The sequence below is a fragment of the Dipodomys merriami genome, unplaced genomic scaffold, assembly GCF_024711535.1.
Source record: "Dipodomys merriami isolate MVZ:Mamm:240054 unplaced genomic scaffold, mDipMer1.0.p SCAF_41, whole genome shotgun sequence".
In the NCBI taxonomy this organism is placed as follows: Eukaryota; Metazoa; Chordata; class Mammalia; order Rodentia; family Heteromyidae; genus Dipodomys; species Dipodomys merriami.
This window is the reverse complement of record NW_027205715.1, coordinates 3,901,862-3,929,106: the sequence shown is the minus strand read 5'-3', so window position 1 is coordinate 3,929,106 and position 27,245 is coordinate 3,901,862. Positions and strand designations below refer to the sequence as shown.

The 27,245-nt window shown below is 45.5% G+C and overlaps 2 protein-coding genes across 2 annotated transcripts in view; both read left to right on the top strand.

Moving 5' to 3' along the window:
- Nucleotides 1–1,758, top strand: part of Csnk2a2 (casein kinase 2 alpha 2) — a 42,666-nt gene extending 40,908 nt beyond the window's left edge. Inside the window, exon 12 of the mRNA XM_069992419.1 lies at nt 1,325–1,758. The gene's annotated coding sequence lies outside the window, so the exon portion shown is untranslated. The remainder of the gene's footprint in view (nt 1–1,324) is intronic.
- Nucleotides 1,759–13,237: 11,479 nt separating this feature from the next.
- On the top strand, nt 13,238–26,897 carry Cfap20 (cilia and flagella associated protein 20). Its single transcript, XM_069992418.1, has 6 exons — nt 13,238–13,560; nt 22,602–22,681; nt 23,656–23,767; nt 24,906–25,094; nt 25,704–25,814; nt 26,470–26,897. Exons 1-6 carry the CDS (start codon nt 13,477–13,479, stop codon nt 26,473–26,475), a joined length of 582 nt encoding a protein of 193 aa, XP_069848519.1. The 5' UTR covers nt 13,238–13,476; the 3' UTR covers nt 26,476–26,897.
- The last annotated feature ends 348 nt before the right edge of the window (nt 26,898–27,245 follow it).

Genomic DNA, 27,245 nt, shown 5'->3' with positions numbered 1-27,245 from the left:
CCCATACCAGTTGTCACTTCTGTGTGTGCCAGTGTGACTTCTGAGTGTGACTCATGTGCTGCTGCCCGTAGAGGGGACACAAGCGTTGTATGAAATCTGATTTTCCTAAATAAAAGTGTTGATGGTACCCTGCCCTCCTGAGGAGGGAGGACTCAACTTCAAACTGCCAAGACTGGGGTGGTGGGTCATCAGCACCTTGCTGTGAATACTCGGCAGAAATGGGACTAGAGGTTTGATGGGATTGTTGGAATCATGGTTGTGTCTCGGTTGTGATACCCCTCGCCACCACTGTGCCTGGCAGTGCACACTTAGGAACGTGTTAGTATTTGACAGATGTGGGATGTTTCTTCCATTTGTTGTTTGTTTTTTTTCTCACTGATCTCTCTAGACATGGACCTTTGGGAGCTAGATGGGATGCTTAAAGGCAGAAATAGTTATTTAATACACACATACATCCTTTTTCAAAAACCAAGTAGCCAGACCTTGCCTTTACCCAAAGAAGGTTTTCACCAAAGAGCAGTATGACACCTTTGCACATACAAAGCATACGTGCATGCACCGCTCCAGGGGCTTGAACTTGGCCTGAGCACCGTTCCTGACTGAGCTTTTCTGCTCAAGACTAGCACTCTACCACTTGAGCTACTGCTCTACTTCTGGCTTTTTGGCGAATAATTGGAGATAAGAGTCATAGACCTTTCCCTGCCCTGGCTGGTTTCAAACCGCAGTCCTTAGATCTCAAGCTACCTGGGTAGCTAGGATTATAGGCATGAGCTACTGGTGCATAGCTACAAAGTACTTTACCTCTACTGTGATACCTGGAAGATACTTCTAGAATTCTGCCACTGGCCTCTCCTCACTCACTGCTGGACTTGGAAGTGAGCTATTTCAAGAGGAGTTGAAAATACTTGAGTTCACTTTTTTGCTCTTAATTAAGTAGACTTGGCCTTTTCTAAGTAAAAACCAAGTCATCTTGTTCTTAGCCACAAGACATCCGTGATAAATTGGGTCAGATGGAGGGGTCTAGAGTTGGACCTGTAGCTTGGCTTGTACAGAATTACAAGACTTCCAGGCTTCCACACCAGTGTCCCAGACCCCAGGAACTGTGTGGGAGAGCCAGTGGGACACTGTGTCTAGAGCTTTCCTTCCAGAGGGTCAGGCTGCAGAGTGTGGGAAGCGCAGGAAGAGGGTAATATGTGAGGCCCGAGGTCACAGCAGGTTCTCACTGTCCCAAGCTTGCATTCTGTCCCCAGCCCTCTTCAAGAGACCCTGTGCTTTGGGTCAGATCGATTAATGGCGTCTTTCCCCTCCTCCCATCTCTCCCCAGGTCTGTTGCGGCTCCTCCCACTTTTCCATAAGCAGAACAAGAACCAAATCAAACGTCTTAACGTGTGTAGAGAGATCACGTTCCGTGAGCAGACACAAAACGGTGGCAGGCTTGGTGAGCACGAACTAGACCAGCTGAAGGGCAGCCCACCACCGTATATCAAACCTCACTTCCGAATGTAAAAGGTTCACATGCCTCTGGCTTCCTGTTGGCTTCCTCCCGACCCAGAAAGCATGGGAAATGTGAAGGGTATGCAGATGGTTGTTGGTTACTGTTGCTCCTCACGCCCCTGACTGTCCAGTGGCTGCCTGGTTTCCCAGAAAACCACCTTGACTAGCTGACCACAGACTCCACAGGGGGTAATGTATGGCATGATGGGCAGTTACATATTATTTTAAAAGTATATATTATTGAATAAAAGGTTTTAAAAGAAATGTATGGAGAGTTTTCAGTATGAAAGGGGCCATTGACCAAGACGTGGCCACAGACTGAACGACATAGAGAGCACGTTTGTGCCAAGTTTTTGTCTTTTGGGGTTTAGTTTTTTTGTGGATTTTTTTTTTAAGCAGTACTGGACACTGAACTCAGGGCCTCACACTTTCTAGGCAGGTACTTTACCACTTGAGCCATGCCTCTAACCCTTTGTGTTAAGTTGTGACCAGACAGAAGACAGGGGAAGTCCTCTTACCCCCACTCCCACATCTAAATGGGGAGAGTGGCCCAGCATTTTAGTGAGCTGGGGAAGAAGCCTTAGCCCTTTCTTGCCATCTCGTTGCTTACGTTTTAATTCCATCTCCCACTCCTAGCCTCCCAACCCCCAACATCTCCTTCTGAAAAGCACCTTGTCCTGGAGGCAAGTCTTCTATCCAGAGGCAGCAGAGTAGCCAGGGGTCCAAGGCTGCTTCTGAGCACCTTTCTAGTGCTCCTAGGAACCAGAGGAAAAGGCTAGAGTGAATGCTTGCATTTGGTTTTGCTTCTAGAGTCAGCTGTGCCAGTAAAAGTGAAAACAATTGCCACAACCTGGTGGCCCTCAGGCCCTGCCACTGGCCAGGGTCCTTACACTGCCTGTGGAGAGCAGAGGCCTGGGCAGCTGGGTGGTGTGCCAGCCTGGTCTACACAAAGGCCATTTGCTCTGCACATTTGTTCTGCCACTGGTTCTGAACAGCTGCAAGCCCCAGTGTGGCTGCTTGTAGTATCTGGAGCCATTATGGGGCAAAGCTAAGAGGCCCTTTCAGGCCCTTTTCATGGTACCTTGGTATCCTTTGGACTTGTTTCTGCCATATCCATCACTTCCTCAGGATGAGACCACATGCCTCTGGACAGCATGAGTGGAGCCCCAGGGCCACCAACCCCAGGTCAGTGGGAACAAGCAATTGGCTTGGCACCTTCTGGCCTGATTGCTGACCTAGTTTTTTCAAACTCAGGTTTCTATTGGTCTTCAAGCTCTCTAGGATGACATTACAATACCTCATTTCTATGTCTGTCTACACACTGGATGTGTCACCACAATGCCAGGTTGAACAGTAGCTCTGTTGTCATCTCTGGACCTCCACTCTGCTTTGAACCACAACTGTCCCCAACTTTGCAGGGTGAGAGTCTTGATTTTCAGAAACTTCTGAAGCCTATCAGATAATCTTTTGTACATGGAAATGGTTGAGTGGGAGAGTGGTTGAAGGAAGAAAGCAGAAGTTTTTTCTCTTAACTCAAATAAGGAGACGGGCCTGCTAACCAGAGAACCACCTCTAGTTCCTCCACAACATGCTTGAAGGTTCAGAGCATCTGTTCATATCTTTCCACAGGCTGTGGTTGGTAGTTCAATATATGTTGCATTTTCATCAGTACTAAATTAATAGATGTGGTAAATGGAGTTAACAGTGAAAACCCCACCTCCAATATTACCCCTCATGCATACGCACACACATACATTTTCCTCCCCTGGAGGAAGCCCCTATTAATATTTGATGTTGACTACCAGTTTTAATTAGAATGATTTTCATAGTAATGGAAATATAATCAAACTACACATTCTTTTTCCAAGACTTGTATTTCACTTGATTGTGGCAATGTCTTTTTGCCAGCATGTGTATGTCTACCTCGCCCCTTTTCATGGTTGCACGGTATTCCATTGTAGATGTGGCAGTTACACCAACTCCCTCAAGATGAGTCTTAGCGCTGTTTCTACTTGAATTTTGCTGCAGTGAATGCAACCGCCCGTACATTTCTGGATGGGTTGTATTTGTTACAGAAATATAAACAAAAGTTGCCATCTGCAGTTTTTGTAGAAAGAGGATTGTTAGGATTCTTGAGAAAGTTGCCTTCAGTCCCTTCCACACTAGTGCAGGTTGTATCCATGATGACTTTAATCATGAGATTCTTGCAGGACTGGTCCAGACACTCAGACCTGAAAATGTTTGAGACCCGGAAACGTGATGATGTTACATAAAGGTGAAAATAAAAATAAATGGAATTAAATGTCTTAAAGTGTAGAATCCTATGAGCTTCCCTTAGTTGTTAAAGTCAGTATTTGCTTTTGAAAATGTTATTTCTCATGAGAGTCAAAAATCACAAAGTCAATTTTAAAAGCAAATGCTAAAGATTCTTCTGAAATTTTATAGGAAAACATTAAATGAAAAATGGCCGGGGGACATTGCTCAAGCAGTAGAGTGCTTACCTAGCATGTTCAAAGCCCTGAGTCCCAACTCCCAGTACTGCCAAAACTATGAAAAAAAAAAAAATTGGTTGCATTTTGGTGTGTTTGAAATGGGTGGGAAAGCCTTTGCAAGAAAGCATGCTGAGGGCCAGCAGTGTTTTAAAATAGCCCTGGCTTTGGGGAGGTGGAGGGACATCAGAACAGACAAGCTGCCTTCTTCATAAAGTTCTTCCTGAAATGCGCTGCATCGAGTGAAGAGGCCACGCTCACTCTCAGGTTCCAGACTAAATGACTGAATGATCCATTTGAATAACGTTCATAGATGGAGGACAGGTCCACGAGTGCCTAGGGTTAAAGGTGACTACAACAGGTAGTAAGAGGTCATTTGGGGGATGCTGCAATTGTCCTAAATGTGATGGATGATTATATGATTTGATGCCTTTGTCAAAACCACTCCAAAAAGTTTGTTTTACTACTTGTAACGTGAGAAGTCAGTTTTTAAAATTAACAATAATGTGCAGAAATCCAACAAAGTCCCACTTGGACTTCACTCAGATGAGCAGGAACCTTCTCTGCTCACCATGAACTCTTGCCGATGGTCTGTTTTGGATGAAACTACTGGCCCCTGGGGTTCCCCACTTTGCCTGCCAGCCGGAGACAGCAGGCGTTCACCTCACTGCTATTCCTCCCTGCCATCCCCACAGCAGGGAGAGGTAGAAATAAGTACTGCCTTACGGTGGTGGCATGTCCCTTGTGTGCCCCAAGGGCAGGTGAGTTTCTAGACTTGGGCCAACCTGAATGGTTGCTGCCTTCTGGGTTTGGCCCTTAACCAGGGCTGTTATGCACTGAAAGGGGATGCTTACCAGTTACTTACTGTTTTAAATGATGTCTTAGTAATTAAAATTGTGCATTAAAAAAAATCTAATGTGTCTGTGCCTTTAAGATTTATACATCTTGTTTCTGTAGCTACAAATTAGTTGATATTATAGAGAGAGATGAACACTTTTATTATGGTATGGGGGTTTTAAACTCTGGGCCCTGTGCTTGCTAGGCAGACAATGTAACACTTGAGCCATAGATACACATTTGAAAGAAAAAAAAAATTTTTTTTTAACTGGTGCTGGGGCTTCACTTCAGGGCCTGGGCACTGTCCCTGGGCTTCTTTGTGCTCACGGCTAACACTCTACCACTTAGCCACAGTACCATTTCCAACATTTTCTGAGTAGTTTATTGCAGATAAGAGTCTCGTGGACTTTCCTGTCCCAGCTGACTCCAAACCACAATCCTCAAATCTCAGCCTCCTGAGTAGCTAGGATTATAGGTGTGAGCCACTGGTGCCTGGCACAGAGTTACATTTCTTTTTTTCTTCCTTTTTTTTTTTTTTTTTGGTTGGTCATGGGGCTTGAACTCAGAGCCTGGGCACTGTCCCTGAGCTTTTGTTGTTGTTGTTTTTACTTTAACTTGAGTCACCTAATTCAAAACTTATTGAGCTGGGTCATTGGCACACACCAACATGCAGGAGGTTAACGTGGAGGATCTGAAGTTTGAGACCAGCCTGAATGATGGTAAGACATTTGTCCTGAGGGAGGGGGGAGAGCAAAACACTATAAATGTTCCTTGTACATTTACTCTGGCTAATACTCAACAGTTCAAACTTACTGTACACATCACTTTCAATAGCTAATATGAAAAATGTATAAAAACCTGGCAGCCCTCCAAAGCATTCAAATACTATCAGTCCTGAATCTGAACCCCTAAGTTTATTTAAATCAAAAATTTTTTAACATTCATTGTAAACTTAAATTTTCTTAGACATTATAAACTTAAAGCTACTCTAATTTCAAATTCCTTTAGGCATTTCTAATTAAATTCAAAGCAAGGCTTATATACCTCAATATAAGTACTCTTAAAACTGTCACCGGAATCAGAAACTTACTCCTCAGTTGGACATTGTTTTTGCTGTTGTTTTGGTAATGATCTTGGGGCTTGAACTCAGGGCCTGGATACTCTCACTTAGCTTTTTCTGCTCAAGACTGGTGCTCTACTTTAAGCCACACATCTACTTTTGGCTTTTTGCTGGTTAATTGGAGATAAGAGTCTCAGACTTTTCTGCCCAGGTTGGCTTTGAATTGCTGTCCTCTCGAGTAGCTAGGGTTACAGGTGTTGACTGCCAATACCTAGCTGACAGGTTTAGTTTGCTTGCTCTACTTTCTGTATTGTTTGGGTTTTATTTATTGTTGTTTGTTTTTGTGTCAGGATTGAATTGCATTCATGCTAGCAAGGCAAGCACTCTACCACTTAATAATGCTCTGTTTTGACACTCACCTAGGTGAAAGCACTGTCTCAGCTCAGGATCCTGAAGTTAGTGGTCAGAGATGCCGGTTCTAACACAGAGCTAGGACTTCTGTTGGCCATTTACCCAAACTTCAAGTTAAGCTAAATTTCCCCAAAACACTTCATGCCTTTTTCCCTGATACAATGTTACCTTTTTTTTTTTTTTTTCTTTTTCTTCCTTTTTGGCTGGTCATGGAACTTAAACTCAGGGCCTGGGCGCTTTCCTGAGATTTTTTCATACAAGGCTAATGCTATACCACTTTGAGCCACTGCACCACTTCCAATTTTCTGATAGTTAATTGAGATGAGTCTCATGGATTTTTCTGCTCAGGCTGGCTTTGAACTGTGATTCTCAGATCTCAGCCTCCTGAGTAGCTAGGATTACAGGCATGAGCCAGTGACACCCAGTGCAATGTTACCTTTCTTTTCTTTTGGTTGGTCTTGACATTTGAACTCAGGCCCTGGGTTCTGTCACTGAGCTTTTGTCCTTAAGGCTAGCATTCTACCACTTTGAGACACAACTCCACTTCTGGCTTTTTCTATGATTAATTGGAGATGAGAGTTTCATGGATTTTTCCTGCCAGGGCTGGCTTTGAACCACAATCCTCAGATCTCAGTCTCCTGAGTAGCTAGCATTATCAGCCTGAGCCACCATTGCCTGGTTGCAATATTACCTTTCACTCAAACTTTTTGTTAATCGTTGGCTGGTTGGTTGTGGGGCTTGAACTCAGGGCCTGAGCGCTGTCCCTGAGCTCGTCTGCTCAAGGCCAGCGCTTAACCACTTTGAGCCACAATGCCACTTGCAGTTTTTTGGTGTTTTATTGGAAATGAATCTCACAGACTCTCCTGCTGGGGCTGGCTTTGAATCATGATCCTCAGATCTCAGCCTTCTGAGTAGCTAGGATTATATCCATGAGCCGTCAGTGCCCAGCTCTTTCATTCAAACTTAATGGATTGATTTTACATGACAATGTACTGCCTTTGAAATCTGACCCCCTCTTGCTAAGTACTGTTTTAACCTGACTACAATTCTAGTTGTGTAAGCCCATATCACCGACAACATATTTTGATAATGAGAATGCAATATACAAGAAGTACAGTATTTGATGCATCTATGTAAGAGATATTCTGATTTGGCTCCCTATTCATTCATGGAATGCCTACTATGGTTGGGACCCGCATAGGTCCTGAGATGCTGGCCTGGAGGAAGACATTCTACCTTGAGGAAGCATGCGAAAACCAAGCCACAATAGGAGCAAACCCACTCCTATTTCTGTTTCTCCCACCTTTGATTTTATAGTCCTCACTGTGGCCAAGACACACCACAATAAACCTCACACCCCACCATAAGAACCGAATGCAATTCAGGAAAACAATTACTAATGTGAGTAATTCAGAGAAGCTAGAATTTTCATGTCAACATTTTTTTTTTAATTTTCAAGGGCACACCCACACTTTAGTTGTTTTCATTTTACCTCAAGGCAATTTCATTTTTAGTGAGAAAATTATTAGAGCAACCCAATACAGAAAGACTATATACAGTGTCCTGTGTGTGTTTGTCCGTGTCTGTATGTGTATGTGTGTGTGTGTGTGTGCCAGTCCTAGGACTTGAACTTGAGATCTGGGTGCTGCCCCTTAGCTTTTTTACTCAAGGCTGGCATTCTACCACTTGAGCCATGCCTCCACTTCCAGCTTTTTATTTTTATTTTTTATTTTTATTTATTTATTTATTTATTTTGTTGGTCGTGGGGCTTGAACTCTGGGCCTGGGCGCTGTCCCTCAGCTCTTCAGCTCAAGGCGAGCGCTCTACCACTTGAGCTACAGCGCCACTTCCGGTTTTCTGGTGGTTTATTGGAGATAGGAGTCTCACGGTCTCTCCTGCCCGGGCTGGCTTTGAACCACGATCCTCAGATCTCAGCCTCCTGAGTAGCTAGAATTACAGGCGTGAGCCACCAGCGCCCGGCTGATGTAGTCTTTTTTTTTTTTTTTTTTTTTTGGCCAATAATGGGGCTTGAACTCTGGGCCTGGGTGCTGTCCCTCAGCTCTTCAGCTCAAGGCTAGTGCTCTACCACTTGAGCCACAGCACCACTTCTTTTTCTGCTTATGTGGTGCTGAGGAATCGAACCCAGGGCCTCATGCATGCAAGGCAAGCGCTGAACCACTGAGCCACCTTCCCAGCCCCCACTTCCAGCTTTTTAGTGACAAGAGTCTTATGGGCTTTCCTGCCTGGGCTGGTATCAAACCAAGATCCTCAGATTTTAGCTTCCTGAGTAGCTAGGATTATAGGCATGAACCACCAGCCCCAGGCTTTCACAGTGCTTTTGTAGGCAGATGGGTGGTTTAGCCCTGATTATAAGCAGAATATCATTTTTGTTTGGCTAAAGGGTTTAGAACTGCTGAGACCTAGAAGACAGAGCCTATGCTGGCCCTACAGTGTCTAGGAGCCCCAAATCCATAACACACTCAACACATAATATATACTTACCTCATACCCACTTAAAAATTCAGGCACTGGGGCTGGGAAGTTGGCTCAAGGGTAGAGTGCTTGCCTCGAATTCATGAGGCCCTGGGTTCAATTCCTCAGCACCACATAAGCAGAAAAAAGCCAGAAGTGGTGCTGTGGCTTAAGTGGTAGAGCGCTAGCCTTGAGCTGAAGAGCTGAGGGACAGCACCCAGGCCCAGAGTTCAGCCCCCATGACCGACCAAAAATAAAAATAAAAAATAAATGCAGGCACTTTGGGCCTAGAATACATCTATCAGCAAGACAGATGTATTTATTTATTTGTTTATTTATTTACTTATTTTGCCAGTCCCAGGCTTGAACTCAGGGCCTGGATGCTGTCCCTAAGCTCTTTTGCTCAAGGCTAGCATTCTACCACTTTGAGCCACAGTGGCACTTTCAGTTTTCTGATAGTTAATTGGAGATGAGTCTTATGGACTTTCTTGCCAGGGCTGGCTTTGCACTGCGATCGTCATATCTCAGCCTCCTAAGTAGCTATGATTGGACTGGGAAGGTGGCTCAGTGGTAGAGTGCTTGCCTTACATGCATGAGGCCCGGGATTCAGTTCTTCAGCACCATATAAGCAGAAAAAGCTGGAAGTGGCGCTGTGGCTCTAGTGATAGAGTGCTAGCCTTGAGCTGAAGAGCTGAAGGATAGCACCCAGGCCCAGAGTTCAATCCCAACAACTGACAAAAAAAAAAAAAAAAACTTAAGTAGCTAGGATTACAGCCAGTGGTGCAAGGCCAGATCAGATTCTTTATTCCAGATCAAAACTGTAGATAGGAGGAGACAGTAAATATTTAGACTGTCTAATGGTAATGCAAAAATAAAGCTGAATGCCAAGAAGTGTTTGCTAAAAATGTCTTCATAAATAGGGGAATGGATTACACAGTGCCCCTCTTTCCTGGATTCATGTTCAACTGGGACCTCAGAAAGTAAGCTTAGTTGGAAAGAGGGGGTTTGCAGATATGATTAGTTAAGGATCTGAAAATTATACTGGATTTGGGATGTGCCCTAAATCCAATGACTGGTGCCCCATAAGAAGAAGACAGGATGCTATGTGCAGATAAATAGGTAGGAATCATGCTACCACCAGCCAAGGAATACCTGGAACCACTTAGAAGGACTCTGCTAGTGCCTTTTGGATGGAAAATGGCTCTGAACAAACCCTGGCTTTGGACATCTGGCCTCCAGAACCCTGAGAGAAGAAATGTCCATTGTATTCAGCTGCCCTGTTTCTGAGAGCCTCAGAAAGTAGCCATGAGAAGCTAATATAGGAGTATGTGAGTGAATGGAGAGAAGCTGGCCAGCACAGCAGATCACCCTAGGAGAAGGGCCCAACAGGTGAAGGGCAGAGGTGAATGAAGAGAAGGCTGTGGGACAGGTCAGGGAGGGTTAGGGAACAAGCTAAAGCAGGTCAAAACAAAAATTGAGGGATTGTTCTTAGCAGAGTCAGTGGCTATTTAGAACAGAGCCAGTAAGAAGATTCCCCTGGCTGGCACATGTAGGATGCCACTTTGGAGGGGCAACTTAGAGAAGGGAGAAGGCTGCCACAGGCAAACAGGAGTGACATGTCTTGGACCTGGCCAGTGCCCATATGGTAATACAATCCGATTGAGGAGGAATTGGTATGTATGTATGGTTCAAGTCATGGAATGCCTGTCTAGTAAGAATGAATTTCTTGAGTTCAAACCCCAGTACCAACACTACCAAACAAACAAAAAGAACCACTTAATCAGATTAATTTTATGCATACATTGTGATCTAAAAATATTGGTACTGGGTGTGTATGCAAATGAGATTCTCACAAGGTCCTTAAGGGACAGGTATAGGACAACCATTTTCTAGAGTGGAGAAGTAGACAGATAAAATATGATGGAAGTGTGCCTGGGCAGGCTATGCAGTTACAAGCAACATATTTGATGCATATAGACTCAATGCTGTGTGGATTTAAAGCCATAGTGCTCGATAGCAAGTCTAGTATATGTCTATTTTAGGCCAGACAAAACTCCTGTAGATATCTGCATATGTTTATTTATTCATGATTGGATGAGTCAGAGGGGTAGATTAATTCCAAGTGAGGAGGGTAGGACAAGGAGACATGAATAGATGATGTACAGATGCAGACAATTATTTCTGAATGGTAAGAGAATGCTAGTTTTCAGTTTCTCAATAAACTATATTCATCAGAAGAACAACTGACAAAATAGAAGCTTCTGAAGCAGGGTGGATAACTGCCTTTTTTCTTTTATAATTATTGGCTAGTTTTCTGCCTCTAGACTTGGAATTGTTTTTTTTTCTAGAAAATTATTTCATATACAATTTCAAATGGGTAAGGTAGTGCAGTATTTGAATCATCACAATTTGCCTGATTATTTCTCTTTCTTAAATGTTTTATATTTTCTCTTTCTCCCTCTCTCTCTTTCTCTCCCCTCCCCCCCCCACCCTCTCTCTGCCTCGTATATATATGTACCAGTCCTGGGCTTGAACTTAGGGCTTGGGTGCTATCACTTAGTTTTTTCATTCAGAGCTGTGCTCTACTCCTTTTTTTTTTTTTTTTTTTTTTGGGTCCGGTCATGGGGCCTGAACTCTAGGCCTGGGCGCTGTCCCTCAACTCTTCAGCTCAAGGCTAGCACTCTACCACTTGAGCCACAGCGCCACTTCCGGCTTTTTTCTTTTTTCTTATGTGGTGCTGAGGAATCAAACCCAGGGCCTCATGCATGCAAGGCAAGCGCTCTACCACTGAGCCACCTTGCCAGCCCCTGTGCTCTACTTCTTGAGCCACAGCTCCACTTCTGGCTTTAGGTGATTAATTGGACATGAGTCTCATGGACTTTCCTGACTATGCTGGCTCTGAACCAGGATCCTCAGATTTCGGCCTCCTGAGTACCTAGGATTAAAGGCATGAGCCACTAACACCAACTCATTTTCTCTTCTTAAAATTTTTTTTTTTTATCTTGCCCATGTAATCGTAACCCCTCTATACGATATTTTCACAATAAATTTTTTTTCTCGTGAGGGTATTTTGAACAACTTAGTAACAATCAAAGCATAAATGTTCACTAGCCTTTGAAGTATATAAACTCTCCAGAATTTACCAAAAAAAAAATTTCATATTAAAAGCTTTAACTTTATATGTAATACAATTTATGTGTTTTCTTTCCTTCTATGTCTCAAAATTCTGGCTGGGGCTGGGAATGTGACTTAGTGGTAGAGTGCTTGCCTAGCATGCATGAAGCCATCAGTACCACATAAACAGAAGAAGACAGAAGTGGTGCTGTGGCTCAAGTGATAGAGTGCTAGCCTTGAGCAAAAGAAGCTCAGGGACAATGCCCAGGTCTTGATTTCAAGCCCCAGGACTGGCAAACAAACAAAACCCTCTGATTATTCAGAGGGTTGATGTGAAGATTTAATAAATTAATTAGGCCAAAGCGTTGTTCAATTTACAACTATAGTGGTAACAACTACTACAATGATGGTGTTAGCTACAAACTATTTTTCTGTCAGGCATAATACCCAGCCCAGCCTAGGCATACAACATACTGTGTAAGTGGAAGTCTCCAAATTTGGTGTGTGTGTATGTGTGTGTGTGTGTGTGTGTGTGTGTGTGTGTGTGTGTGTGTGTGTGTGTGTGTGTGTGTGTGTGTGTGTGTGTGTGTGTGTATGTGTGTGTGTGGTGGGGGTGGGGGGGTTGTTCACATTAGAAATACTATGGCTTGTGTTCTTTCTTTCCTACAGTGTTCTAGGTATTAATTCCCCGCCCCCCGCCAAATCCATTAGTTCAATTCAGCCAAATCAACTTTAGTTTTTCAAGTTAATTTCTGTTGTTATCGCTTCTCAGGCTCTTTTTCTAAGCAATGCATTTAAGACCATATCGATTTTTCTCAGAGTAGTGGACTCCAACCATTCATAGGACTTTGTTCATAATTAAAGGTAATGATATATAGAAGGCACTTAGCTCAATACTGGTAGCTCACAATGACTTGATCTTCTACTCAGCCAACAAGCATTTATTTTAATTCCTAGAATATCGGTAGGCGCTTTCTTAGCAGAGAGCCATCTTCCCGGGTTCTCCCTAGTTCTTTTGCACCTGTAGCTCCTCCCACAGGGGCGGAGCTTGATTGTCGCGCCTCCTCCTCGCCCTCGCTTGGTTCCCATGACAATACTTAGTACTACAACAACACGTCTATAATCCTGCCTCCTTCCGCTCTCTTGTAGCAAATTGAGACTTGGGTGGGAAAAAATAGTCCCTTGGCAACGAAGTTCTTTTCACCAGGGGGCGGTATTAGGGCGGGGCTTACGGGCGGAAGGAACCGGAAGTTCGAGATCCCCTTGACAGGGTTGGGTCTCGCTCTCCCGTAGGGCGGGATCTGGTGTGCGGAGGGATTCAGTTTAAGCTGAAGGAAGTGCTCCGCCTCCATTTAGGACTGAGAGAGCGGCGCGGCGGCAGTTGCTGTGGTTTCTGTCGTGAGGTGGCTTTTGCGGAAGCTGAGGGTTGCGGACCTAGCATCCTGCGTCCAAGTTCCGCGGTCGGTGGCTGCAGGTCGGGAGCTCGGCGTCTCTTCTTCGGACCAAGAGGTCCGTCCTTGGCCTTGGCTGTTCGTCGCTGCTATCCCCTGCGGGGCCTAGGGCGGCTCCGGGGCGGCCGCGGAGAAGGCCGCCGGCGAGATGTTCAAAAACACGTTCCAGAGCGGCTTCCTGTCCATCCTGTACAGCATCGGCAGCAAGCCCCTGCAGATCTGGGACAAAAAGGTCAGGCGCCGGGGGCAGCGGCGGAGCGGCGTGCAGGGGCAGCTCCCCTTCCCGCCCGCCTTGCGCGGAGTTAGGGCTTGGAAGGGGCGGGAGGCCGCCGCTGTGCTGGGTCCCCAGCCTTGGGGGGGTGGGGTGGGGGGTCTGTGTGAGTCGGGGAGAGGGGTGCATGTGGGGTGGGCGTGGTTAAGGCATTTACACAATGCATACAGTTAGGGGGAGGAAAGGACCTGCTGGTTACGGATTCTGCCCATGTTTCCTGATGTCCTATTTTGTGCCAGGCCCTGTGCTGATCACTACACACAGAGCCTTTGTTCAGGCAGAGCCAGGGACGAGCCAGGAATGTTTGGGTTCCATTCATTGATTCCCATCCTCGCAGGATCCCACACAAGCCCGTATTCCGGGGCCCTTTTCACCTGCTCTTTTACTGACTGTGACTTGGAGTCTGCACTGTTGCTTAGTGCTGGATTTCTCCATCGAGGAAACCGAAAGATGGTGTCAGAGTCTTAGTACAATAACAAGAAGCCTCAGGATTTCTATTCAGGCAACTTCAGTTTTCCCAACCCCAGGAGAGGATGACCCTGTCCACTATAAGTTTAGGTGAGCGCTCATGTGGAAGCCAAGTGGTTTAGGGAATATGCCTTAGTTCTGCCCTCTGGGGAGAATGAAGTAGTATGCTGAGCAGTGTTTCTATGGAGGCACCTGTGGAATGATTTAAGTTGTTGACTAGTGATGAAGCCAGCAATTTTGGATTTTATCCTACAACAACTGTGTCTGGAGAGCTCAGAGCCACACAGAGTTTGAAAGAGCCCATGGACACCTGGCTGTCAAAGCTGAACAATTCTCTGTCTGACATCCACCTTGAGGGAGTCTGTTTCTCTTGGTATTTGCAGAGATGAGAAGATCTCAATGGGAGATTGGACCTTCGCTTTCACTTCTCTTTCAAATTCTTTGATCCACAAGCCAGACGCTGAGGCCCAAGAGTATTACATAGAAAAGCATTACATAGACAAACTTCCTTTTATAACTATATTCCTGAGAGTTTTAGTTATGTAGTTTTGTTCACCATGGAATAAACTATGACATTGCACCTCTGCAGAGATCCCAGAGTGAGCCTACCTGGGAACTTTGTGAGGAGACAGCTGCTTGCCTAGGATACTGGCAGTCAGAAGGCCTGGAGAGAGCAGCCCCGTGTGCCACTTGAACTTGGGATGAAATTCTAGCAAGTGCTCACATAAAGCAGTTGAAATAGAGACTAGGACCTGATGTAGGAGGACAGGTGTTCAGAGCAGATCAGAGGATCACATTGAAAGAATTGCAGTGGGGACCCTCTGTTTTGACTAATTGGAACTTGTCAAGGTTGTCTGTCTTAATAGTTTTGGTTTTGATCTTCTGTGGTGCATGCTTTATTTCTCAAGTGCAGTTTTTTGACTAGTCAACATGTTTACACATGGACTATAGAAGCAAAGTAACCATGGAGCCCCGTGTCCCTCAACAACGCCACTAGAGGTCGATGGTACCCTGATGACATAAACACATGAACATATTGTTAGTCCATTGGCAAAGAAAACCTCAGGGAACACTCATCTTTAAACAAAACCCTCAAATAGGAAAAGTTAAGTAAGAGTCAGGAATGTATTTAGACTAGACTGAAGAGTGTTTAGGAGAGATGTCTCTACTCTACCCTTACTCCATTTTGGCTACTTCAGAAAGTTCTTAGAAAGTGACTGGAATTCAGTCCAGTCAGGGAAACACTGTGGATTGGTATACTTGGCAAAGGTTTATTGAGCAACATATAGTGGCAGGCATTGTGTATACTTCTTTTTTTTGGGGGGGGGGTCCGGTCATGGGGCCTGAACTCTGGGTCTGGGCGCTGTCCCTCAGCTTTTCAGCTCAAGGCTAGCGCTCTACCACTTGAGCCACAGCGCCACTTCTGGCTTTTTTCTTTTTGCTTATGTGGTGCTGAGGAATTGAACCCATGCATGCAAGGCAAGCGCTCTACCACTGAGCCACCTTCCCAGCCTAGAGTTAGAGAAGATAGAGTTTTTTTTGGTTTGGTTTGGTTTTTTTAAAGAAGTTTCTTGGGGGCTAGCATGGGTGAGGCTGGCCACATTTACCTAGACATGATACCAACCTTTGCCAATGGTTATATATTGACTGAGGTATCTATTTTGAGTTAGCATTTTAATTTCACAAAACTTTCCTATTCTCCTTTTTTGAGTTTATACAGAGAGAACTGTTTGGTTTCTGTGTAGAGTATGCTTGATATCTGTTCAGAGTCAGTGCCCTAGTCACGGTATGCATGAATTTGCAGCCTTGCCTTCCGTGAGCACTTGCCCACTAGTTATTTTTGTAACTCCAGCGACTTACCAGACACCCTTTGAGACTCAGGGCGCTCACCTCTCCATCTCCTCTCCCAGGCACAGCTTAGACATTTTTTTACATGAGGTGTCTATGTGGAGAGTTTCAGTAGCTCTGTAGTATCTTCTTATGAAACTCCAGTGCTGGGCTGTAGCTGCACCTTGACTTGTTCCTGCTTAGACTATGTTCTGGCTGTGTGACTTTGGACAAGGGTTAAACCAATTTTCTAAACTACTTCTCAGAGCTGTGAAGATTAAATGAAGATGTGTGTAAAATGCTTAGTAACTAAGTTATAGCGTAGAGTTAGTATGGATTATAAGTTTGGCTTATAGTATTACATATGACAAGGAACTGAGGAGTTTGCTCTATACTAAGTTATAACTGAAGCCAGCATTTGAATGCCTAGAAATAGGAAATCCAACAAAACCAGACTTCTGACGTTATAATAGTGTAATCATTGCACTGTGGCTTCCCCACTTTAGACTCTTAATGTGCCTCTGAGGCCACATGGCCCATGGTCTGGCGCCAGCCTTACTAGCTCCCCAGGGTTGCTTTTCCAGGCCCTTCTCAGCAGCAGCCTCCTACCAAATGACATCTTGTTCTCTTTCAAAGCTTTTGCACTTGCTAGTCCTGAAATGAGCTTAAGATCTGACTACAAAATCGGACACTAATGGCTCTCGTCTATAATCCTAGCTACTCAGGAAGTTGAGACCTGAGCAGCTCAATTTGAAGCCAGCCCAGGCAGACAAATCCATGAGGCTCTTATCTCCAATTAACCAGCAAAAACCAGCTCAAGTGCTACAGGAGCCTCAGTACTGGAGGCTATGCATACACACAAACATATAGCCTAGCTAGCTGTGGTGGTGGTCACCTGTAATCCCAGCTACTCAATAAGCAAGATGGGATCTCATTCGTTTGAGGTCAGCTTGAGAAAAGTTACTGAGATCCTATTTCAGAAACAAAATCAAGAGTGCTATCACTGATATTTCTACATGTGCATGCAATGTACATGAGATAACATGCTGTATGATACATTACAATATAAATAAAATTATAATGTATATTGCCTAATATGCATTATATGTTTGTATGGAAATATCACATAGTAAAACCTCTTTGTAGAATTAATACCCTGATTGAAACTGATTTTTTTTTTTGTTCCGTCATGGGGCCTAAACTCTGGGCCTGGGCACTGTCCCTCAGCTCTTCAGCTCAAGGCTAGCGCTCTACCACTTGAGCCACAGCACTTCTGGCTTTTGTCTTTTTGCTTATGTGGTGCTGAGGAATTGAACCCAGGGCCTCATGCATGCAAGGCAAGCACTGTACCACTGAGCCACCTTCCCAGCCCTGAAACTGATTTTTAAAGAACGAAAGGGTTAAGACATAACGTGAATAGTAGAGTGCTTGCCTAGTAAGCCAATCCCCTGTATCACTAATTAATTAATTAATTAATTAATTAATTAATTTGGCTACAGTTTCTTTGTACATTTTCAAGCCAAGAACTTGAAAATTTTAGGGTATTCTTTAATGACCTCTTAACTTCCAGGACTAGCAGACCTTACATGAATAGATGTTATGTCTAGTGTAAGCATAGCTCTGGATTGTAAGGAGGGTACTGGGAAGTTCTGTCCCCACAAACTCCTGTAAAATAATGGGATAGGCTGGGTACTGGTGGCTCATGCCTGTTATCCTAGCTACTCAGGAGGCTGAGATCTGAGGATCACAGTTCAAAGTCAGCCCAGGCAGGGAAGTCTGTGAGACTCTTATCTCCAACAAACCACCAGAAAACTAGAAGTGGTGCTGTGTCTCAAGTGGTAGAGTACTAGCCTTGAGCTCAAGAGCTGAGAGACAGTGCTCAGGCCCAAAGTTCAAGCCCCATGACTGACAAAAAAACAAACAAAAAAAAACAAAAACAAAAAAAAGAAAAAACAAAGCTGCTCTTCCTCCTTTCCCCCCTTTCTCCTTCCTCTCTCCTCTCTTCCTCCTTCCTCCTTCCTCTGTACTTTCCCTCTCTCCCTCCCTTCCTCTCCTCTCTCATGACACTGTTGCTTCTACCCATTCCCCTATGACATAAACGTGAGTGGCTGTCTTCAGTTGATGTTACTGGATAGTGTTTGGTTTCCATTCCCTAGTTTTTTGTTAGCAGACTCTGCTGACCTATGATCAATGGACATGATTTCCACGGGTGGAAGTGAGTGTATTTGGACACAAAGGTAATGAAGTGATTCTTACTTTCCCAGGGTCAGACTCTTGATGCTCTTCATTTTTCGTCAGTAATAACTTTGGCTATTAACTGGATAAGGGCATGAGCCCTGGTTACTCTTACCCTTTGAAAGCATGTATTGCCCCTGTGTTAAGTAGTGGGGTAGGTGTTAGGTATGTCTGTTGTCCTCTGTCTTCTAGGTAGTCCATGGAAAGTGTAGTAAAAGGAGAAAAAGAAGCCCCAGCCTCCTGCAGCCTGAGCCATGCCTGCTTCTCCCCACAGAGGGCTCCCTCTGCTTGTTTTCTGACAGACCAGACTCCTGTCTGCTGCAGTGGACAGACAGCTCTAATGGCTTAAGTACACCAGAACATGTGTCATTAAAAGGAGGATGCCAGATGGCTCAAGGTTCAGCTGCATGCCAGGATGAGTGGGTGGAGCCAGAAAATTGAAAGTGGGGTGGGGGAGGGGACGGACACAGCTCCCGGGTTATTTTTAAAGCCCTCTAGAAATGCAGAGTGTTGGCAGACTGTGGGCACAGTGTTTGACCCTTTTCCCTGGGCTTAATGGAGTGACCAGCAATGTTCTTTCTTAGTTGCCCCAGCAACCAGGGGAAGCCTGGGAGACTGAGGGAGAGACTGGGAGGTCTGCATGTGGAATCTCACTGCTGAGGCAGATCTGCAGCCTGGCTTCTGAGGCATCACTTCCAGCCCCAGCTGGTGGGTGGGGGAGGGGAATTCATGAACTCATAAATTACAAATAAAGAGTCCCCCCCCTTTTTGGGGGGGAGGGGGCGGTGCTGGTCCTGAGACTTGAACTCAGGGCCAGGGTTCTATCCCTGAGCTTTTTTGCTCAAAACTAGTATTCTTGCACTTGAGCCACAGCTCCAGTTTCACCTTTTTGGAGATAAGTCGCTCTTGGATTTTCCTGCCTGGGCTCACTTTGAACCTTAATCCTCAGATCTCAAACTCCTGAGTTGCTAGGATTATAGGTGTGCACCATCAGTGTCTGGCCTCCTCTCTCCTCCCCGCCCCCCCCCCCCATTTTAAGAATAAAACACTCAAAGGCCACACTTTGATTATGATAATATATCATGAATTTTTTTAATGAACCATAAAAAAATAAAACCTGTTTCCACACTGAGCAATAAATACTAAGCAGCCCCAAAGCCAGGCCTACCCATTGCCTTCTGAACCAGAAGCAGTGAAGGAAAGGAAGTGCATATTTTGTGAGGCCATGCACCTTGTTCTGTGTGTTTGTGAGAAGCTGGTCTGAGGAGGGGGTCATCCTCCATAGTTCAGTATAAGGATTCATAGCTCAGTGTAGGGATTTACAAGATGGTGGGGCTTTGCCCCACGCTTTCCCCCTCTCCTTTGTTCCTGTTCTGCAGTCAGCATTTCTACCTACCTTCTCTCCAGTAAGGAGGCATTTGTGAAGGAGAAACAGCATAAATCACTAAAACACCCGCTTCATTTGGCTGCTGAGCTCTGGAAACACTTCCAGTTTTCTTCTTTGGTTCCAAACTTTCTATAGGAGCAAAGGAAGTCTGGTTTTCATGAGCAGTTTTTCATGAGCAAAGCGTAGTTTCTTACTACCAACCAGGTTAAAACTCTGGAGAAGACCAATCTATCAATGGCTTTGACTTTAAAAGAGCCAGCCTTTCCCCACTGGCTTGTCTTGTTAGATTAGTGTGCATTCATTCATTCTGTAAAGTTAAATTTGTGAATACAGTTGGTATTTGGTAATACTGAAAGTCTAGAGAAATTAGCTGGCCGTGGGAGCAGGTGGAAGTCCAGGAATATCACTGCTCCACCCCTGCCTTTCTGCCTCCCCTGGCACATAGTGCTTCCTATTTTCCTCATGAACACCTGAATTGGAGACTCACTGGTGGCTGGTGTTCTGGCCATCATCATCTACACTGAACCTGAGATGGGCAGAAAGCACAGCCCTGTGATGGGGCTGGTCTCTGGAGCAGGGAACCCTCTTGAGAGCTTTCAGTTGAGGCTGTGCTTTAAAACAGCAACATGAAGCCGGGTGCCAGTGGCTCATGCCTGTAATCCTAGCTATTCAGGAAGCTGAGATCTGAGGATCGTGGTTCAGAGCCAGGCTGAGCAAGAAAGTCCATGAGACTCTTATTTCCAATTAACCACCAGAAAACCAGAAGTGGTGCTGTGGCTCAAGTGGTAGAGCACTTGCCTTGAGCGGAGGGACAGCGCCCAGGCCCAGGTTGAGATCTGAGAATCATGGTTTGAAGCCACTTTAGACAGGAAAGACTTTGACACACATCTCCAATCAGCCACCAAAAAGCTCTAAATGGAACTATGGCTCAAAGTGGTAGAGCATTAGCCTTGAACACGAAAGCTTAGGGACAGCATCCAGGTGTGAGTACCAAAAATAAATAAGTACAATAGCAACATGTTGCTTTGTAGCATGAAGCATCTTCAGGCCCTCATTACTCCTTAGCCCTTGTAATTTAACTCTGTCTTCAGTATGTACCTTTTAAAGCATGCTTGTTATTGAGAACAATTTATGGTATGTTATCAAATTACTCTTTTGTGTGTGTGCACAATACCGGGGCTTGAACTCAAGGCCTGAGTGCAGTCCTTGAGCTCAAGGCTAGTGCTCTACCACTTGAACCACAGCTTCATTTGGATTTTTTTGGTGGTTAATCAGAGATAACCATTGCATGGAGTTTCCTGCCTCAGTTGGCTTTGAATTGTGATCCTTGGATCTCAGCGTCCTAAGATGCTAGGATTACAGATGTGCGCCACTGGCCCTCAGCTCATGTTTATAGTTCTTACCAATAAAACTGCATTATGTTATTTGGAAATAATTCCTCCTTCACCAAAAGCTGCCTGGTTTCCCAAAAAAAATGCAGGTCCTTCTGCATTTTGGGAGCATTTTGCATGCGGAATGAGGTGGGCCGGATTGGTGTTTTCCATACAGACTTGAGCCTTTGTGCTCTTAATCTCCCTTGGAAAGAGGCCCAGCATTGAAAGCAGGAGGGCATTGAATGTCACCAGCTTTGTTTGAGAAGTATTTCAATGTGACATTTGTGTCTTGAGAAATGCTACATTGGTGGAGATGGGGGGCCTGTCTAGCGCAGCATTCCTGCTGTGACAGTGGGGCCAGAGGATGTTCTGTGGGAAGGCATTCTTCATGCTGGAGGCCTCGTGGGCTCTGTGATGCTCCCAGCACCTGCAGCTTCCTGTGGCAATCCCTGGTGTGGTGTGGTGTCCAGGAATGTCTAAATCCCTCCCCCACCACCCTTAGGGTGACAGATTCCAGAAGTCACATGACTTTGAATGCTTAGCTGATGCCTGATACAGCACCAGGCCTTGTAGAAACAGAAATAGTGCCTGGTACTTGCTCACTACTCTTGGTGGCAGTCTTACTTATAGAGGAAGACAAGGAGTAACATCAGATGTCACCTGAAGGAATTCCATATGCAGATCTAACAAGATAAAATGTTTTGGGTTTTTTGTTGTTGTTGTTTTGGTGCAGATCCTAGGGCTTAAACTTAGTGTGTGAGTGTCCAAACTGTCTCCAAGCTACACTGGCATGTCTCTGTGCCACCATAGTGAGTGCTTCAGAGATTAATGCTTGGAAATATTTGTTCCTAAACAAATCTCAACAGAGATTCCTCCTTTTGTACATCCCATATCTGAAACAAGCGCTGTTGTAAACATGGGACAGAATGCTAAATCACAGAGACTAAGCAACATGAGCCAGGAAACCAGATTAGCTGGAAATGCCAAGAAAGATGACTAAGTGGTACAGGTGAGACTTGAGTTCCTATTTAAAAAGTAGCAGGTTAGGAAAGAAGATGCAGTCAGGCATCAGTGGCTCATGCCTATAATTCTAGCTACTAGGAAGGTGAGATCTGAGAATTGCTGATCAAAGCAGGAAAATCCATGAGACTCTTCTCTACAGTTAACCACCAGAAAGCCAGAAGGTGAAAGGCAGCTCAAGTGGTAGAGTTCTAGCCTTGAGCAGAAGAGCTCAGGAACAGCACCCAGGCCCTGAGTTCAAACCCCAGGATTGGCAAAAAGGAAAAAAAAAGAAAAGAAAATGCAGAAGGAAGTAAGTCATAGGAGTGATACTTTTTTTTGGCTGCCATGGGGTCTTACAATGTTGCTCAGACTGGCCTCAAACTCACAACCCACTTGCCTCAGCCTCCCTCCCTCCCAAGTAGCTAGGCTTACGGGCATACACCACTGCGTGCAGCTGGGAATAATGCTGTCCCCCATGACACTCGGAAGTATCACTGTCAGCAGTTTGTTGACCTTTGTGGTCAAGGTTGGTAAATGAAGTCTTTGGGAAGATGGCACCTGTGGAAGGAATAGCAGGCCTTGACATCCTGTGTCACACTCTTGTGTGCCGAGCCCCGTGGGCTACGGTGCTGCTCCTTCAGTGCTCCATTTCATCCTCAGAGTCTACAAGGTTCTGGCCAGATATTCAGTCCTAACTGTCTTCCTTGTAGGTGCGGAATGGCCACATCAAAAGAATCACTGACAATGACATCCAGTCCCTGGTGCTAGAGATTGAAGGGACAAATGTCAGGTGAGTTGCTAGTTCTGTTCTCTAGACATGTGCACACCAGGGAGGCAGGGCACCACCGAGCTTAATAGCACAGGCTGCTGCTTAGAGCTGCCCTCAGCAAGTTACTCACCTAATCCCCAGGCCTTAGTCTCCTTGCCTGTAAAGGGATGGGGACCTACACGGCCTCACAAGCTTACAATAGGAGTTAAGTAGCTATGGGTGACGTACTTGGACCATGCTTAGCACTCAGAAAGCACAGTGTTTGTTAGCCACATGCTTAATATTCACCCAGAGCGTGAGAAGGGTATTGCTGGTCAGCCAGACAGGGCCAGTGCCACAATGACCGTTGTTTTGGTTTTCTCTCATTTCATAATTCTCTTGGACCATAATTGAAGTCCTCTTACAGTGGAAGAACTTCCTAAATTCCACTTGTCTGGTGTTTTTCCAGTATTTTGCTGGTAGTCTCTAGTACTGTGTTAAGCTTTTATTTCTGAGTCTAGCATTTTTGGCTTTGGTTTGGGTTTTGAGGTAGGGTTTCCCTTTGTGGCCCAGGCTGGCTTCAAACTCCTGGGCTCAGTCTTCCTGCTTCAACTCCCTGAGTATCTGGTACTACGGCACGACAGGTACCTACCATCATGCATGCATCAGGCCTTTTTTTTTTTTTTTTTTTTTTTTGTCAGCCGTGGGGCTTGAACTCTGGGCCTGGGCGCTGTCCCTCAGCTCTTCAGCTCAAGGCGAGCGCTCTACCACTTGAGCTACAGCGCCACTTCCTGTTTTCTGGTGGTTTATTGAAGATAGGAGTCTCACGGTCTCTCCTGCCCGGGCTGGCTTTGAACCGCGATCCTCAGATCTCAGCCTCCTGAGTAGCTAGGATTACAGGCGTGAGCCACCAGCGCCCGGCTTGCATCAGGCCTTTTAAAGAACATTCTGTGGCTTAATAGTTGAGCTCTGTGGATAATTGTCTGCACCTTTTGTGTCTGCCTTTCTCTCTGTAGCACCACATACATCACATGTCCTGCAGACCCAAAGAAGACGCTGGGAATTAAACTTCCTTTTCTCGTTATGATTATCAAAAACCTGAAAAAATATTTTACCTTTGAGGTACAGGTGAGTGTGTGTACATCAGCTGTCCACCCTGGGCTATTCCAAAGAAATGACAGGTGCCCCAGAGCACCACTGCCCTACTGTGTGCATTTCCTCCCTCTGCTGTAAGCCACACGCAGCCCTCGTTAGTAGGGGGAAATTTTGGTGTTTGGAATCAAAAGTTAATGTCAGAGCCAGCTGCTTGTGGCTCACGCCTATAGTCGTAGCTACTCAGGAGGCTGAGATCTGAGGATCACAGTTCAAAGCCAGCTTGGGTAGGAAAGTCTGTGAAACTCTTACCTCTACCTAACCACCAGAAAACTGGAAGTGGAGCTGTGTGGTTTAGAGTGGTAGAACCCTAGCCTTGAGAAAAAAGAGCTCAGGGACAAGGCCCAGCCTCTGAGTTCCAGCCCCACAACCAACCAAGAAAAAAAGCTCATGTCAGGTCTTAAAACAGTAACCACCTAGAAAACTGTAACCAATACTATAAGATTTCAAAGCTTAAGGGTAGCACAATACTCATTGGAGAGTATACTAAGTTAGTGTTCTATTTTAGCATTTCTGATTTTTAAAAGAGCAGCATTTATGAAATAATATTACAGTCTGAAAGCCTGCTGTGTGTATCATGTATTATAAGAAGATGGTGTTGTCTTGGCAACTAAGAAGATAACTTATTGCTTCCTGGCTATCCTCATCAGAATACAAGCTGTACCTGGTCTGCTTACCTTCCCAGGCTTCAGCCTTAGGAAAGCAGGCTGTAGGGGTTCAGGTTCTCCTCTTAACAAGGTGGAGTTGGCATGACCTCCTCCACAGTGTGTGTGTGTGTGTGTGTGTGTGTGTGTGTGTGTGTGTGTGTGTGTGTGTGTGTGTGTGTGTGTGTGTGTGTGTGTGTGTGTGTGTGTGTGCGCGCGTGCGCGCGTGTCTGTGCATGTGTGTGTGTGTGTGATGGGGCGTGAACTTGTGTGTGTGATGGGGTGTGAACTCTGGGCCTGCGCGCTGTCCTTCAGCTCAAGGCTAGCGCCCTACCACTTGAGCCACAGTGCAACTTCTGTTTTTTTCTGCTTATGTGGTGCTGAGGAATCAAACCCAGGGCCTCATGCATGCAAGACAAGCACTCTACCACTGAGCCACCTTTTCAGCCCTCCTCCTCCACATTCTGCAGGTATTAGATGACAAGAATGTGCGCCGGCGGTTTCGAGCAAGTAACTACCAGAGCACCACCCGTGTGAAACCCTTCATCTGTACCATGCCCATGCGGCTGGATGATGGGTGGAACCAGATTCAGTTCAACCTATCCGACTTCACCCGGAGAGCATATGGCACAAACTACATCGAGACCCTGAGAGTGCAGGTACTTGCCAGTCATGGATGCAGCCCTGTGGTGGGGTACGCCCTATCTGAGGCTGCTGTGGCTCATGTGGCAGAAGAACTGGGCTGTCTGGCCAAAGTTCCTGAGTTACTGTGCAAGAAGCTCTGGTCTCAAACAGGGCTGGGAAAGATGGAGACATCTGCTCAGATCTAAGGGGTAAATTCAAGCCAGGTGCTGGTGGCTCACACCTGTAATCCTAGCAACTCAAGAGGCTAAGATCTGAGGATTGCAGTTCAAAGCCAGCCTGGCCAGGAAAGTCTATGAGACTCTTATCTCCAGTTAACCATGAAAAAAGAAAAGAAAAAGCTAGAAGCAGAGCTGTGGCTCAAGAGGTAGAGTACTAGCCTTAAGCAAAAAAGTTCATGGACAGCTCCCAGGCCCTGAGTTCAAACTCCAAGACCAGCACAAAAAAAGAAGCAGGTAAATTTAGGAAGCAAAACCCCCATTTTCCCTAATTTACCCTTAAGCAGGGCCAAGATGCTTGAGATGAGGTTTGACAGTGCTGTGGGAAGGCCATGGGAGAGCCTTTAGGAGAGCAGGAAGAGAGGAAAGCAGTGCTGTCAAGCCTGTCAACGAGTCTTGCTTCCACAGATCCACGCAAACTGCCGCATCCGCCGAGTGTACTTCTCAGACAGACTCTACTCAGAAGATGAGCTGCCAGCAGAGTTCAAACTGTATCTCCCAGTTCAGAACAAGGCAAAGGTAAGCAGCTTCCTTGGCGGAAGCCAGGAGCATGCTGACAGTGCTCCAGTCCGAGAGGTCAGCTGCTGGGCCTCCTAAATTGACAAGGATGGAGGAGCCTTTCTTCAGCAGGAGCATGGAGGCGGGGGAGCCTGCTGTCTCTACTACTACCAGCATTGCTCCTGGGCAGCCTGTGCTTCTGGCTCACAGGCTTCTTTCTTTGTTGTGGGGCTTGAACTCACGGCTTGGGTACTGTTCCTGAGCTCTTGTGCTCAAGGCTAGCACTCTACCGCTTTGAGCCACAGTCCCACTTCTGGTTTTCTGGTTGCTAATTTGGAGATGAGTCTCACAGACTGTCCTGCCCTGGGCTGGATTTGAACAGCAACCTTCAGATCTCAGCCTCCTGAGTAGCTAGGATTATAGGGGTGAACCACCATCACGCAGCTCACAGACCTCTTTGAAAACTGGCGTCCACTAAGCCTCTTTATTTGCCCCCAGCACTTAGATCAGTAGGTCTCGGGTCACTGATGGGTGCCTGCATGCATTCCTGCCTGCTGCCACAGATGCAGGCCTTGCCCACAGCCAGGAGTCCATGCAGGCATCAGCAGAGACAACGCCTGCTGCACTCACCCTGTGTTTTCTAATAACTAATGCTTCTTTTCTGTCTTTTCTTCAGCAATAACTGGAATGCAACTCAAGGGAGCTGGACCCTGGACATGATTCTTAGTTTATAAAGGAAACTATCTGGAGGACAGTGCAAAAAATGATATATAATAATTCACCTTGCTGTGGTTTATTTACTACTTGGTGTCCGTTGTCATGGATACCAGTGACATGCCATGACTCAGCTAGTTGCATTGTAAGTACCGAGGGGAAAGCAGTGCTTTGAGTGACCTGCGATTGTGGGGGTCCTGCTGCTGCCTGCCTCAACATGGGGACCCCTCACCTCGAACTCACAGAACTAAGATGTCCTGCAAGGCAGCCTCACACCAATATTCCTTTCTATGCTTTATTCTTTATTTTATATATTATCGAAGTATATGTATATGCTGTGTGATACTCTAATCTGGAAATGAATAAAATACTATATTCTTGGTTTGTAAATTTGTTCTTAGTTTGCCTTTCTAAATGATGGCGTTCTCTTTCCTTTATGAAATGCAAGTTGAACTATTTCTAGCATGCCATATACTTCATGCTGTGACATACTCTGCATGAAGCACAAGAACAAGATCTCTGTACTGATCTGGATGACTTTTTTGTGTATATTCTGGTACTGGAGCTTGAGCTTAAGCGGTTCATGGCCTCACGTTGTTTTTTTGCTCAAGACTGGCACTTCTCACCACTTTAGCCCGCCTTGAGCAAAAAACCTTTGAAATCAGAGTTTCTCAGGCTTTACTACTTAGCCTGGCTTTGAACCACAATCTTTAGATTTCAGCCTCCTGAGTAGGATTA